General features: G+C 38.5%; 1 protein-coding gene across 2 annotated transcripts in view; it reads right to left on the bottom strand.

Annotated features, from left to right (window-relative positions):
• The window catches only part of Prkg1 (protein kinase cGMP-dependent 1), a 1,175,746-nt gene that overhangs the window by 1,085,453 nt on the left and 74,690 nt on the right, over positions 1 to 15,603 (bottom strand). The window contains exon 1 of one of the 2 annotated variants that reach the window (XM_046456762.2): positions 12,367 to 15,504. The exons of the other annotated variant lie outside the window; for it this stretch is intronic. Within the exon in view, the coding sequence (XP_046312718.1) occupies positions 12,367 to 12,677 (311 nt within the window). The 5' untranslated portion in view covers positions 12,678 to 15,504. Of the gene's footprint in view, positions 1 to 12,366; positions 15,505 to 15,603 lie in introns of those variants that run through there. 2 annotated transcript variants of the gene reach the window in all.

Genomic DNA, 15,603 nt, shown 5'->3' with positions numbered 1-15,603 from the left:
AAAAAAACTTTTCTGGTCAAACCAAGTATGCCTATAAGCTCTATGGAACCCAGTGACATAAATTTCCTACTTACAAATTTTTTAATTTAAAGGATGAAATATCATAGGAACAGGAACCTGAAGAGGCTTCATCTTGACAAAGAATTTGCTGTACACCAGCTGTGTTCCAGGCTCCAAGGATATAGCATGGAGCAATGGTAACATTGGCCTTGTTTTCATGGAATTCACCATCTTCTAGGGGAAGTAGATGTTAACTAAAAAATGATTAAAGTATAGAAATTTAAACCCAATGGACACACTGAAAGAAAAGCACACACCACTACAAACTCAAACACCAGAATCTGGGAACGTGAGCCCAAGCCAGGTGTACTGGGCCCAACGTGTGTGTGGGAAGTGCTTCAGAAAAGGCAGTATCTCCCATGTTGCTAATTTCTAGGAATAAAAAAATTATTTGTGGGTGAGAAGAAACATTTACTATAGCACTGCCCTACAGTAAGTAGCTCCTTAATAAATATTTGGTAAATGATTGTACAAATAAACAGGTGTAAACCAATCCACAGAAACTTTTATTATTAGAATGAAGAATCAGGAGATATTTGAAAAACTTTCTAATAACATCCAATAAAGATGCTAATATTAGGGGGAAATAAATAAGAAAACGAACTACTGACAAAATGAAGGGCTGTTTCTATAAAATGGGAATTTGTTTCAATACAAATAGAGGTTACTTAAAAGTTCTAAATTAAAAAAAAACCACAAGTACAAGATGGAAAAAACTTTCTATGTATGAAACTGCAATAAAATGCTTTAGGAATGAGTAGTTGTATTGGATAACAATTTGAATATAGCAGATATACAGTATTATTGTAAGAATAACTATTGGAATACTAAAAGAAAATATCCCCATGGCTAATATGGGTACATAGGTAGATGGTATGTGAAAATTTTCTGAAGAATTATATAAAAGAAAAAAAACACAAGGAAATGTAAAATAGGATTTCTGCTTAAAAGTGAATTTTGCAACAAACATCTAAACAACATAGGATAAAAGAGAATGAACATGAGCTCAAGGTTCACAAAGATCTGCATTTGAACATTTCAGTCTACTGTTTTAATTTGGGCTAATTGTTTAACTTCTCTGTGCCTCATTTTATCCATCTGAAAAAAAAGCGGGGGGATCATAATAGCACCAGATTACTATAATATTAAATGATATAGCTTGTATGCCATAGACCAAGACAAATAGCTTTAGTAATTATCACCATAAATAATAGACCAGTAAAACAAGGCTACAAAATAACTCTTACTGCTTTAACTTTGCAAAGAATTTCTCTAAAGAATTGAGAAATTATATTTTTGTTCAGAAAAGAAAAAAAAAAGATAAACAGGAAACAAAGAGCCTAGTTTGAACAAAAGAATTTTTAACAGGGTTCTTCCCATTAGTGATGATAAAGCAATGGATTGGACAATTAATGGGAGTCAAGAAGGAAGGGAGAGAGAACCTGTCATCGATGATTTAAAAACTCACTAGCAAGAGTTCACCTAGATGTTATTTAATAACCTCTGAGTCCACCTAGCAGAGAATCCCACTCTTGCCAAGACAAATAAATGTATACTTGAGTCATTTTCCATCCATCACCTTGACAGTAACCCTTAGGAATCCAGAAGATGGAGCACCTCTGTACTATGATAGATGATTTACATGGTGCAGGACTTCAGCGATGGCACCCAAAGACAAGACAAGCCACAGAAGAGAAAGGGTCAGCTGAAAAGGGTAGCCTCCTCTATGATAAGTGGTATCTTCGTTTTACAATTTAGAAGGAAGGTTCTACAATATTCAGTTTTATTCACCTCTCTGCACACCTTCACGATATTTTCACTGAAATATTCCAATATTAGTTCTTTCAATTTCTTCATTCATTGGGATATAGAAGGGTTATCCTGGATTGCTTCAAACGATCATAATTATGTTATAGATGGAATACAACTTTGGAGTAAATAATAGAATACTCCCCAAATATCAGAATTTTCTGAAATAATTTCTTATAATTATTCATAAATACGTAAACAAGTACCAAGCACACACAGTTCTCCATTCCTGGAAGTTTTTGCTTTAACTACTTTTATTTCAAAGAGCATGAATTATACTCTTTTGGCAGTTGTCTAGCAAAAAAAGAAACATTTTTAAGCAGACTTTTCCTACCAAAAGTCAAAAAAGAGGGGAAAATAAACATATTAGTGGCTAATCAAAGCAACAAAAAGGCAAAGACTGGATGAACTCATGAAATCCATAAATTGGTGGCCAATAGTTAATAAGATGATCCATTCACAGTGAGCTTGTTTCAGAATTACATCCATTCAGTTTTACCCATGCCAGTGCTGCATGAACAAGGAATCCTTTAGTTCTTCTTCATTTCTTTTTTTTTCCTATGTGAGAAGAGAGGTGTCCTACTAAGTTATGCTAAAACATCTGGAAGACAGAATCAGACAAATTATACTTTTTATGCCCTAGTTTCCTTTTATGATGAACAACAAAAAAAAACTGAAGTGATATTTGAGGACAAGAAAAATGAATATTTCCAGATCAAGGCTACAACTGTTTTAAAAAAAAGTCATAGCATAGTTTCTTTCACAATATTTCTAAAGCTCTTCAGATCTATAACAAGAAACATTGCTCATACAAATGTATGCTGGAATTCAGCACTCGACTTCTATAAAGCCAGGTATTAAGTGAATGACTAGAAACTTTGAACTTTTTTTTTTCTCATTTTTCACTGTACCATACACTCTGGCAGGGTGTTGGGGGATGTCTCTTTACAGTGCAGAGCTGGGAAATTCTATTAAATACAATTAATTTGCTCAAAATAAAGAGGGACTATAATGAGTGGATTTTCCACACCAAAAAAAAAAAAAGAAAAAAAAACTACTCTTACTTATCTAAGTATCTCTGTGCTTACTTTTACAAGCTTTGATATCCAGACAGTTCCAAAATAAGAGGGTAGTAGTTACCTAGAATGAAGACCATGATTCACATTTGCAGTAAGTTCCATGCTCCACTGTGCATGCTCTGTGCAACTTAGGGTTTATTCCTCTTCATATTTGCTTATTTTTCTCCTCACGCTGACAAAGCGAGCTGCCAGGGCTTAGCAAAATGGTACCTGTCACTTTCAGACGCTTAATATTCCTCTGTGTAAGATATGGTGACACCCTTCAACCAGCACAAGTCTAATCTAAGGCCATCTTCTCTTTCTCACCATAAAATAAAAACATGCGTGACTCAGACTCCCATGGTTTAGGCAAAGTATGTCTTCTGAAGGTGGCAGGGTGGTGTTGTGCTTCCTTTACAGCGAGCTTGCCAGCCACCTGCAGGTGCAATAGAGAATGACTGATCCACCCCACAGTCCATCCATAACAACAGCTCCAGAGGGGCAAAACTCAAGAATTCCAATTTTTCTCTCTTGTCATGGAAATCCTCTTTTCTTTCCCCTTAGTCCAGACTTAGAAGCACTGTCGAAACCATAATTTATTGATAAAGCTGGAACATTAGGATGATGTAGAGTTAAAAAAAAAAGGATGCTTTTTCCTCACATTATCTCATTATGGCCTAGACCTAGTGAAATCTTGATATTACCATAATACAATTGTTTCATGAAACAGCAAAAGTATTTTTTACTTAACTAGGGTGTATCACTGACATTCAACACAATTAACCAAATGAAACTGACTGGATCATACTATAATTACTTCATGTTCAAAGAAGAAGTACAGTGCTACCTCTAAAGAGCAGGTATGGTCTAGAAGTGAGAAAAATGACACAGCTCATTAGAAGGTCAATAACATCAGGAGATCTGTCTTGGAAACATAATCCTGGAAAAATAATTTAAGCTATTTACTTGTGCTTTGGCTGGGCATTTTCCACCTTTATACAGAAATTAATGCAATTACATCTGTCTTACAGCAAATCTGATGAAGTTTAATTTACATTTATGATCTTTAGACAGACAAAAGTAATTAATATCATTGTATTTTTGATGCAGGCAAAAGTATTATTATATGTTGACACTAAATTGTCACTGACTTTTTTTTTTCTGTACTAACTCCCATTCTTTCCTGTCTTAGGATAAATGAACCCAAAGAAATAGTTTCCCAGGATCCTACCTCCAGTTTTGCCCACCATTAGTGAACACATGCTTTGGGTCATGTTTCTTTATTGTTGCTAATTCCTCTTATCCCTCCCCCTTAAGTCCAATAACTAAATGCACTATTCACATGCAAGTGTTTACTTCCCTTATGATTAACTTCCCTGTGTAATTAATGTCCCTAATCCCTGGGCAGCTTTATTACATCTCTTCTGCTTTAACATGCTATCTGTCAGCTGAATACGTTTTCATATTTTAGAGGGAGGGAGAAAGAGACCAGTAGGTTCCTCCTTGCTGACTCTAAGAAGATGATTTTTACCAAAAAATATTTGCAATTGTATTAGCTATTTTCATTACTTCCTTAAAGTGCTATGTTGGCTGATCCTCACCTGAGAAGATAATGATTAAATTACAAATATAAATAGGCTCCTATCAAAGACCATTAGGAACACCTTGAGAATTTCACAATGATGTAAGGGGAAAGAGGGCAAGAAGGAGACACACAGCTGGCTACAGGGGCAGCAGTGAGGTCTGACCACTGGAGCTAGGGCATCTTATCTCCCCCCAAGAGCCTTCCTCACAGAGACACCCAAGGCCCCTTACTTCAGGTATCATCTCAGACCTCTCACCTGCCAGCAATGCCCAAATCTGTGCACTCCAACAAAACCATCTGGATAGGGGGCTGAGAGGTTGATGTGCTTGCTCTGCTTTCTCTGAAACCTCCTTGGAAAGTACTCCTCAGCCTGAGCTCAAGCTGTTTGCCTTAAAAGGATAAAATATCTGTAGGGGGAAAAAAATTGTAGCTGGCTGCAGAGGCATCACATACCAGAAGGAGAGGCGCTACAAGCCCAGTACTGCTCTTCCAAGAGGCTCTCATCAGTTTCGCCTTCGTCAACGTCACAATGCCCAAGCAGCAGCTGGGACCCAAGGAAACAGTCTTAGTGGCTAACAAGGCAGATGTCCTAGTAAGAGTGGAAAACAAACTTGCAATGATGGCTGATCCTAAAGTGTGTCATATTTGAACTGTGGCCAGGACTCGTGGCTGGCAGGAAAGGGGAAACACACTTCCCGACTGAACAGAGCTGCTGCCACTTCAGTGTGTCCTGGGACTGGAGCAGGTAACTCCAGAAATCACATGAGACTGACAGGTTCAGATGCTGTGCGAATCACAGCGCCGGAGCTACCCAGTTCCACTGCAAGTCAGGGATTTGGGATGGCCAAAAGGGACCAAGGAAGGTGCTTCCTTGAAGACCAAAGACTGGGATTCCAGTAACCATTAGCAACCAAAGTTGAATAGGCTAACACTGAAGTGCTCAACCTTGAATGCATATTAGAATCACCTCAGGAGCTAAAATAATATACTTATACCTCAAGTCCACCCCAGAACAATGGAATCAGAGTCTCTGGAGGTGGTACCCCAGCAAAGATAATTTTTAAAGCTCCCTAGGTGATTCTAATATGTAGCTAGGGTTGAGAATGAATAGGCTAGGTAATGATAACTTACTTGGGAAAATAATAAAACACTAAATATGTACACCTGTAATTTGGCAAAGAATCCACTACTGTGTGCAAGCCCCCAGTGCTCAAAGGTTTTATTCAACAGAGACATTCATCTCTTTGGATGAGAAATTTGTCCTGGTCCTTTGCTTAATATCACACACAAATATACCGATATACACACACACCCTGTCATCTTCCAATCAGAGTGGTTCCAAAATTTTGTTGTACATTGGTGTAACCTTAGGAATCTTTAAGTGATGCTGATGCCTAGCTTTCACTCCCAGAAATTCTGATTTTAATTGGTCTGGGGTAAAACTTAGGCAATGGATATTTTTACAGATCCATCAGGTGATCCTAATGTGCAAACATGTCTAGGAACCAAAGTTCTATCTAATTCCTTCTACTCCTCCCAAAATTCTTCTGCTTTCTATTTAATTCTGAGTGAAAAGATAATCCCCTGAGAACAGCCTAGATGTTATTCTAGATGTTATTTCCTGAAATTGTCTAATCCTCACACCTTTTGGGAAGCAGGTAAGCATAGTGGTTAAGGAGAAAGGCTCTGGAGTTCAAGTTCAGGTTCAGCCTTGTAAAAGTATGCACTTCGGGCAAGCTGATTGGCTTCTCTGAGCCTCAGTATTCTGTTCCTTTTCTATAAAATGGGGATAATCTGGAATCTTTCTCACTGAGAATATAAAAGAGTTGAAAGAGATGATCCATGTTAGGCACTTGAGCAGTGCAAGTGCATGGCACAGCACATGCACTTCATAAATGTTAACCATTACGATGATGAAGGACACTGCAATTTTTGAGCCACTATTCAGAACAATGGTATGCTAACTTAGTGCCTTTATTCCATTCCTCTGAAACGTGCACTGCACAAATACCACCAAGTTCTTGCTGATGTCAGATTAAGAGATATTTCCAAGGGACCATGTAAAGCTTTCGAAACAAGTATGGATCTAAAGGGAAACATCCTCATGATTTTCTGCAAGTAACTCAGTATGGCTCCCCAAGAAGGCGAACTTTCAATATACTCCAATAGCTGCCTTTATCCACAGAGTACTTGCAAATTCTGTTCCAGTTTTGGGGCATATTTACTCGCTTACAGAGCCCATCACTGCTTTCCAAATTCCTTGCAAATATGGCAAAAAGCTTTAACAACAGTCACCTTGTTTTGCCCTTTCCTGTACCCCCCCACACACATCTCTTCTTCCCAATTTACTCTCCTGCTTTTTTCATATTAATAACTATGATTATAAAATCCACTCAGAAACTAGATACTTTGGGGAGTGTACTATTAGTCCCATCTTGTGCTAAACATCTGCTTTGTGTAGCTGCAGCTTTTGTGGTATTGTTTATATTTACATGACAGTTTTGGAGAGAGAACATTCCTCCGCTCTTACAAACAAAATTATACTTAGAGAGTTCAAACAGGCTGCACATACTTCTCAGAAAATAAATCCTGAGGAGATGGTGAGGAACGCAGTCATTACAGGAGATGGTGAGAGGGAATGAGACTGGTGTCAGAAGGCTGGGTGTGAGGGAGTAGAGGGGGAAGCAGAGAGGGGCTGTCAGAGTAGGGGTGGCAAACACCACCAGCTCAACAATTCAGATTAGGATTCGAAATGCCACAGATGTGATTGCATAATAAGCTGTTGAGCATGCTGGTAAATGCTGCTTTCAGCATGTGCTTATTTGTCACATTGTCTTGCATTCTCCGAGCTCAGGAGGTTTAAGTCAGAGGGTCTGGAATGCTAGCAATAGGCCCAGTTCCTTGGGATGGGTAGCAGCACCTATGGTAGAGATGGCAGAAAGAGCAGCAGCCTAGTGTTCGAATATGGTTGCTAGGATACCATGGAGACCCTCCATTGCTAGGCAGACAGAGGGAAAAAATGTGTCCATATGCCTTCTAACCTGCAAACAGCAACAATAGGAACATCGGCCTGTCTTCCACCCATTCCCGTTAGGAATCCAAACCCAACCCTTTAGTGAAATAACAAGTAGCAGGAGCTTGCAAATGTGGCCCAGTAGTGCAGAGAGGCTGGTCATTTATATTCTCAGGCAGTCTTTAGAGCTACTCTATTTAAGGGCTTGTCAGTATTTTCATTATAAACCCCGTTTTAGGGTCACACAACCTGACTGCTTCAAAACACCCAAATAGGATTTTAGCAACCTGGTATCGTACATTATTATAAAAATTTCTGTGACTTCAATTTTACTGCACAGACTGTAATGTCAAATTAATGATCAAACTTAAATTGGAAGGTATTATAATAACATTAGGTCAGAATTTAACTCCTCCACAAAAACAGGAAAGATCAATCTCAAAAACCAACTTCAGGTTCAATTCTCATCTATGTCCAGTTTGCCTAGGTATGTGAGGAATCCACAGTGCTAGTTTGTGGCACATAATTAGAGGATTTTCAATGGGAACATTCTGAAGTGAGTGGAAAAGAAAATGTGGTTTCTTTAAGAGTGAAACTTAGTTTCTTTAAAGGTTCTAATCATCTGCTGCTTGCTTAAATTAAATATTCTTACCTAGTTACTATAGTTATATGACTATTATCAGTACTGTGCTGATGGGATTCTGAGATTCAGAGCTTACTCGTGGATAACAATCAGTTCTGGTACAAATCATACACACAAATGATTTGTGATTATTCTAAAAACAAACAGAAATGCCCTTTTATCTACTTTATAAAATTATAGAAACCAAATTTCTCCTTCTCTCTGGCCTAAACTTGCGATTTCTCAATTCCTTTTATGTTGTTCTACTATAGCTATTAGTTTCTGTCTTTGCCTAAAAATGCCATTTCCTTGCTATGGCTTAAAACTATTATCTCCCCCAAACCACACCTCCTCCCCAACCTGCCTCATCTCATTAGCAAGCGCCTACATCAAGGCCATTTTCAAGTACTTCTTTAAAAACTTGAACCTCTACAAGAGTTTCTGATAGCACAGAATTTAATGGATCTACATATTTTACCAACTGTCTTAGTTATCTCCCCTGCAACTTACCTTATTCAATTTTTAAAATATTTACTTGTACAGTCTTGTTAACGCCTTGTTAACCCCTCAATGGCAGGATGGTATGTATCTCTCATCTCTAATCCTTGCAATATTTTTATATGGCAGATGTCCATAAAAATATTAAACTGATCTGTAGGGAATATTTGGAATTTAATTCCTACCTTTAAAGAAATTTAGGTTTTAATATTATCCCATCTACAATTGTACTAGAATTCTAAAATTCTCTTGACTTCCTAGAGAATTGAAGACGTAGCCTCGAGGAAGATTTATTTCTCTTGACATATATTAGTGTCAAAGTTTAGAATATCAGATAAGATTGTTTTAAAAATTAATGCCTCAAAAATAAAAAATATATTTTTTCATCCTCCATTCTTCCCATGTACTTTATAATTACAAAGTGAAACAGGACAAAACATGCCATCATGCTCTGAAATACAGCTACCTCTGGGGTGAAAGGAAAGAGCTTTACAAAAATCCAGAGATGTTAACAAGTTATGATAGGAACACAAGTCTATACAGTCCCATTGAAATTACATGGAAGTCTATGACAGCAAAATGGAAAAGATTTGGGAACACTCTCAACAGGTAAAGGATTTTGAACAAATATATCAGATACTAATCTAGTCCAGGGTCCATTTTTCAGGACTGAAATACCATGAAATAAAATTGCTTTAGAAGTGGGTAAGAAACAACCAGTTATCTGATCTAATAGAATGGATGGTTGGGTTTTGTTGTTATTTTTTCAATTTTTAAGGGTTTAATTGACTTGGTTTATTTAACAATATGAAATCTAGTAGCTTACATTCTCAAGTAGCTATTTGGTGGCAATGGAGTATAGATTCCAACTTTCTCCATCAGTTCTTTGCTCCACATTCATAACCTAAGAAGGGCTTAAGGGTTTTATCTACAGAGGTTGTGAAAGAGATACACAGAAACACTCCACCAGCTCTCAAATGCAGCAGGAGTGCCCTGGCTCTGTGCTAAATATGACAGAGCCTTCTTTCCAATCCCTACTTTAAAGGGAAAATTCCAAATCAAGACTCTTGAATGTTAAGAAGATTAAAGCTATGAAGTTACATTTTATACTACTTTTCAAATGACCAAAAATCACTAAGAAGACAAGAATCTTTTTAAAACATTATAATCCTCAAAAGACAACTTCAGTAAGCAAATACTAAACAAATGTATTTGCGTACATTGGATAATTGAATGGAACATTAGCTGGGCGGTTAACTACCTCTAAAAGGACAACCAAAAAACAATATGAGCATGAAGTTAAAATCAATTTTAGCGCATTTGGATGGTTTTGTTTTAATTAGAACTCACAATAACCTATATACAATTTTAAGAAAGATAACCAAATATAAGTTTCACTACAGATTAAATATAAAGACATAACACTTGTTGCCAATAAGTCTATGTGATCAAATTATTCAAATGAAATAAATTGAAATGCAAACTAGTCTTCCTCAGATTGGCAAGTTTTCTGAATTCCCTGTGGAGCTATCTTCTACAATTGTTCCAATAGTGAAAGATAATAGTCATTCTGCATACAATATGTTTCTTTTTTTCCCTAAGAAAGGTACACTCAACCACTCAAGCCAATTTTATTCTCATTTTCTTTATGTAAGTGTGAAAAAAGAACAGATGTTTTTCCAAAATTATTTAAGCTTGGAAGACATTCTATCATTTTCTTCAATATAATCCTTCAAGAATCACAAAAACCACCATGGCAATACCTTACCAACTGAGTTCTTTAAAGAGCAAGTTATTAAATAAATATCAGAATGCATAGCATTGTTCAAAAGATAAAATGTTTATTATAATGGAATTTTATAAATTACTTGCCACAGTAATTTCATTTTCTACCAGACTTGAAAAAAAAATCTAGTTATTCTACATGTCAAGCACTAAGAGGATTCTAAAACTTACCACATTCTACAGTTCATTCCCTGCTGCCTACATTTCGTTAGATCTTCTCTGATAGAATGTTTAACTGGAGTTATCAGCTAGCTTGATCATGCTTCATTATAAAACCTATTAAAATGGTCTTTCTTTAAAAGCAGAGCTTGCTCTATGTTACTCCAAAGTCTTGCAGATAGTAAAATGAGATGCTATAGAATGCTTAAAGATGCAAAGACCTGTCTTTGAGTTATATTTTCATTATGCAAAACCTGGCCCAGGAGAGATGGCCATGTACCTCATTAGCTAAAACAGGCAAGCATGTCGGGACTGCAAATTAATTTACCAGAGAAAGTTGCAGTGAAGTCAGATCACTCAGGTTTCTAAGACAGGTCTAATTCTACTGAACTATTATTGCAACTTGGTAAGCTTAGAATCTCAGAAATATTTATCCTTGTGGTTTATTCTCCACTCCTTTGCAGAATACAAACTCCTCCTTAAGCTAAAACTACATGAAGAATTGCAAATGTTCCATGGGAACCAAGATAGGTACAACTCTAAAGTTTCCAAAAGTATGATCAGTACCTACTCTTGACCCACCCCCATCCAATACATACAAATGGAGATAATAAAGTATTCACTCTTTCTCCTTATATTAATTCTTATGTTTATGAAGTAAAGGGTTCCAAGAGACCTTATATTATTATTACGTAACATATGTCATCCAGCCAATGTGATGTAGTTAAGAGTAGAGCAGCAAAATCCTTTGTTTTATCAATTATGTCATTATCTATCAATTAAAATACAATTTATTTTGGTGCTCTTACTCATTCTCAGTTTATCTCATGCTCTTGCTGCTTATTTTCCAAATGGACTCTGAGTTGAGTGTTGTGTAACAAGTTTCATTGAATTGTCTCATCCAAGTTATGAAGCCCACTGGCATTAGAAGTACAGGGTTCTCTAAAATGCTAGACCAATACCAGAGTGGTTTCATTAGAAGCCAGGAGTAAGTCAGAGTATGTGTCCACACTGTAAATAAAGATAAAGATAAGTGCACTTATCTGTTTTGGACCCTGGAAACATACAACCCTCTTGGGAGATGGATCTGTTCATTAGTAATCATTAAAATTCCTTCAGGAAAATAAGCAATATTCCCCCTCAGATGTTATAAAACAGAACATTTTTAAAGAATCAACAGACTAGTCATCCATTTATGGATTGTAAATGTCATCCAATTCAGGAAATCAAAAATTCTTCCCTCTTATATGCATATTTACGTATTTTTGCACTTTGGGGATGATAGAACATCAGGTTTGAAGGGTACCAGCGTGAAGTACCAGCATGTAGAGAAATCCAGGAGAGCCACGAGAGCACGGAAAGTAAGGGTGATATCAGACGCATTTCATTTCAAGTCTGATGAGCCTGCATTTAGGATTTTCCGGCTGGGCAGGTTTGCCAGGGCTTTGGGGAATGGGGGGTTTTATTCCTCACTCACACACATGGTGGGACACACACCTGGGGCGAGTTCAAACTCTAGGTACAGTAGGTGGCATATCAATGTATATTTTTAAAATACCTTGGCATTTGACAAAGGCATGAAGGCAATGTATGTGCAGTGAGTCTGGCTTTGAGAAACGTGCACAACCCCGCAAGAAGTGCCCGTGAAAATGAAACATTTCTGAGGATGAGGACAGACAAGGCAAGCGGGAGGGGCGGGGGCTGACAGACAATACAGAGACCCGCAGCTCCCCACCGCCAGGGTGCCACATGGATCCGGCGCGTAACCCCTGCTTACTGTGGGCTCTTGGGGTAGAAGGGCAGGGTCACATGGCTGAGATCCTGGATGTCGAAGGCGGTGGGCTCCGCGGAAATCGCCTGTCGCTTGGTGCGCGGCTCACCCTGCAAGGTGTTAGCGCTCTGCTTCTGCGCCTGCTGGGTGGCCGGTCGGATCACCGAGCGGTACTTGTCCAGCTCGTTCTGCAGCTTCTGGATCAGTTCGTCCTTCTGATCCAACTCCAGCTCCAGCTCGTCGATGAGAGCATCCCGCTGCCTCAGCTCCTCAATCTTCTCCTGGAGCGCATACTGTAAATCCCGTAGGGTGCCCATACTCCTCCGGGCTGCCGGGTGCTCCTTCCTGCCGCTGCTCCGCGTCTTGGGGCTTCCTCCCCTCTCTGATCAACTTTCCCCAAAGTCGCCGCTGCCTCCCGAGAGCAAAAGCTTCCTAGTTGAGACCAAAGCCAACCCTGGCTTCTGAGCATGCCCAGTCCGCCGGCTCCAGCCACCGAGAGTTTCTGTGTGCAGATTCCACTTCTCTGGGCTTACCAAGAGGCTCAGTGTGGAGATGAGCAAGACAGCAGATCCAACCTGGGATTCAACCTGAAACGCGGTGGGCGCTGTAGCGTGGGGGAGAAAAGCCCCCGGAGGCGCGGTGGCCCGGGAGTGGGAGGAGGGGACTTAAATGGGGGCCTCTAGAGGCAGCCGCTGATGATCCCGGGTCACTAGTGCCGGGCGCCAAAGGAAGCCGGCGGCGGCGTGTGTAGGGAGCTTGATAAAGCTTTGGGGCGCGCTAGGGGGTGTGCAGGCGGAGCGAGGCGGGAGCATCACTTTGCGGGTGGAGAAGTAGGAGGGAGCGGACAGAAGGACCCGGAGCAAACTGGGGAGGCATCAGAGGGTTCCAGAGCGTACCGGCTGGTGGATCCCCTGGGAGACCAGGATCCTGACCACCCTGGAGGGCGGGGTGAACTACGCATCCTACAAGCTCGGAGTTCTCCGAGGTGTTTTGACCCTCAGCCTCCCAAAGAAAAGCTCCGGAGTGATGTGACTCTGAGCTCTCCCTCTATCACGCCTCCTTTCCCACAGGGAGCTCCTCACACAGGTGGCTAAGGCTTGCAGAGAAACTTGCCTCTTAGGATATGAGAGCGATGCCTGGGAGGGATTCCCCCTTACATCCTCTGGGGAAGAGGGTGGAGGAAAGGTTCCGAACCCTCATCTCCATCCCACAGGCATTGCTACTATGCTTGCTCTTCCTGCTAATTTTCTCCTTTCGTCACCTTGGGAACTCAGATCAATGAACTCTTCTTAGTGCAAAGGCCAAAACGGATTTGGGCCCTAGAAGACTACTCAGCTTGTCCTTTATCCCATCCTCTTGAGACAGTGTCCACAGGGGAGTTCACTGATGGACCCCTGCTTCTTCCATTTGCTGGTTTGGGTCGAGAATGGGTAGTGGCATAAAATTATTTCCAAGTTCCAAAAAGTACATCCTGAAACTGAATCATATCTTTTAAAATATTGCCGCGGTAACAACCAGGCTGTTAGAAATCTTTCTTTCCACTTGGATGACAACGTAGGAATTTTGACACAACTTTGAAGAAGACGGAAAATAGTAAAAATGAGGGGTAATTACAGGGTCTACAGGATACTGTACAGTGTACCAGTATATATTCCAGTATATATACCAGTATATATATACACTAGTATATATTCGTGAATCTACCTCTCTCCTACTCACACCTCCTTCCCTACCCACTCAATACTTCCTAAAATGATGACAGTTGGATCGCGTCCGTTCTGTCCAAGGGTTATTCTTCCAACATCATAGGAACACGTTTAGAATTCCCAAAGTATTTGCCTAATATTTGCCTAAGTTCCTAATATTTACCTAAATCTTCATCAACTCATCCAATTTTATAGCTTCTTAAATAAAAGCTTTTAAACTACTATTCCTGAGCACTCAATACTTTATCATCCTCAATATTCAATCTGTCCATTCTTTAACACTAAAACAAACTAGATAAATTATAAATTTAAAAATGAGTTGCAATGCAGAACTATTTACTAGAATTGAAAGTTAGCCAAGATTACTTGCTCAAACTTGCTCACTTTTGCCTTCAAGATGCAATTCTGGATCTGAAGGAAAAAGAAGAGAAAGAAAGAAAAAAACCGCTAGTCACTGGCATATTAACAAGGTTTTTGATTTAAAGTATACTTGTTTGTAATTAGAGGTGTAAATGACAAAGGATATACAATCCTAAGCATTCTTCCACAGAGATTATGATCTAATTCTCTTAGTGTTGATGACATAATACATTTAATTTGTCTGCTTTCCAACACAAACATTTTGGAAGTGCATTTATTTCAGAATGTAATATATAAAGTGGATAATTCCCGAAACATTTTCATTTGTAATGAATACCTTACAAATACCAGTAAATAATAGTTCTGAATTATTGTTGTCTTAATTAAAAGTGAACTAAGCAGAAGTACTGTGACTTTTTGGAACTGACTATATTTTGAAAGTGCTTCTGTGAAAATTTCCTTCTCCCAGGCAAATGTCCAAATTTTTATCTTATTTTAACCTGTGGGAATTTTTTACTTCCCGGGAAAATGTTTAATACCAAATGACATTTCCTTATAGATCTATAATTAGGGTCCATGAGGCCAAGAGTTTATATCTAAAAATATATTAGGAACAATTGATAAGGGACATCATCAATCAATTGCTAAGCAAGGCTTTGTTTTCAGAGTTCACTGAGGCTTAAATGAGGTTATTTAATGTCTGTGAGCAGAACAAAGTAGAGAAGATTCATCCTCATTTGTACACATTTTAACCCCAAAGATTAAAAAAACTTCAGAGATTTTAATCAAAAGTGAGCTTTTAACATTGAATCATGTAAATACTTTCACTATTTAGTATAATTATACACAACTATAGGATGTATACATGCTGCACTGTCATTTTAAATACAATTTTTATGATACAAAATATGTTCCCTAATGATGTTCATCTCATTCCTTGTATACAACCAGAGATATAAAAAATGTGCTCTATATATGTAATATGAATTGCAATTCATTCTGCTATCATATATAAATAAATTAGAATTAAAATTTAAAAAAATATGTTCCACAATGAATCTAATACTGAGAATCAGAACTGTCATAAAAAATAAAGAAATTAAATGACTGAAAAGATGCAACACTTACAAATGACTTACACTTTAAAAAGGTGTTCAAGATATAGAATATATTGTTC

The sequence above is a fragment of the Marmota monax genome, unplaced genomic scaffold, assembly GCF_021218885.2.
Source record: "Marmota monax isolate L192 unplaced genomic scaffold, Marmota_monax_Labrador192_F-V1.1 WCK01_AAM20220418_F8-fsc00166, whole genome shotgun sequence".
Classification (NCBI taxonomy): Eukaryota; Metazoa; Chordata; class Mammalia; order Rodentia; family Sciuridae; genus Marmota; species Marmota monax.
Note: the sequence above shows the minus strand (reverse complement) of the source record. Positions and strands in the feature narration are given on the sequence as shown.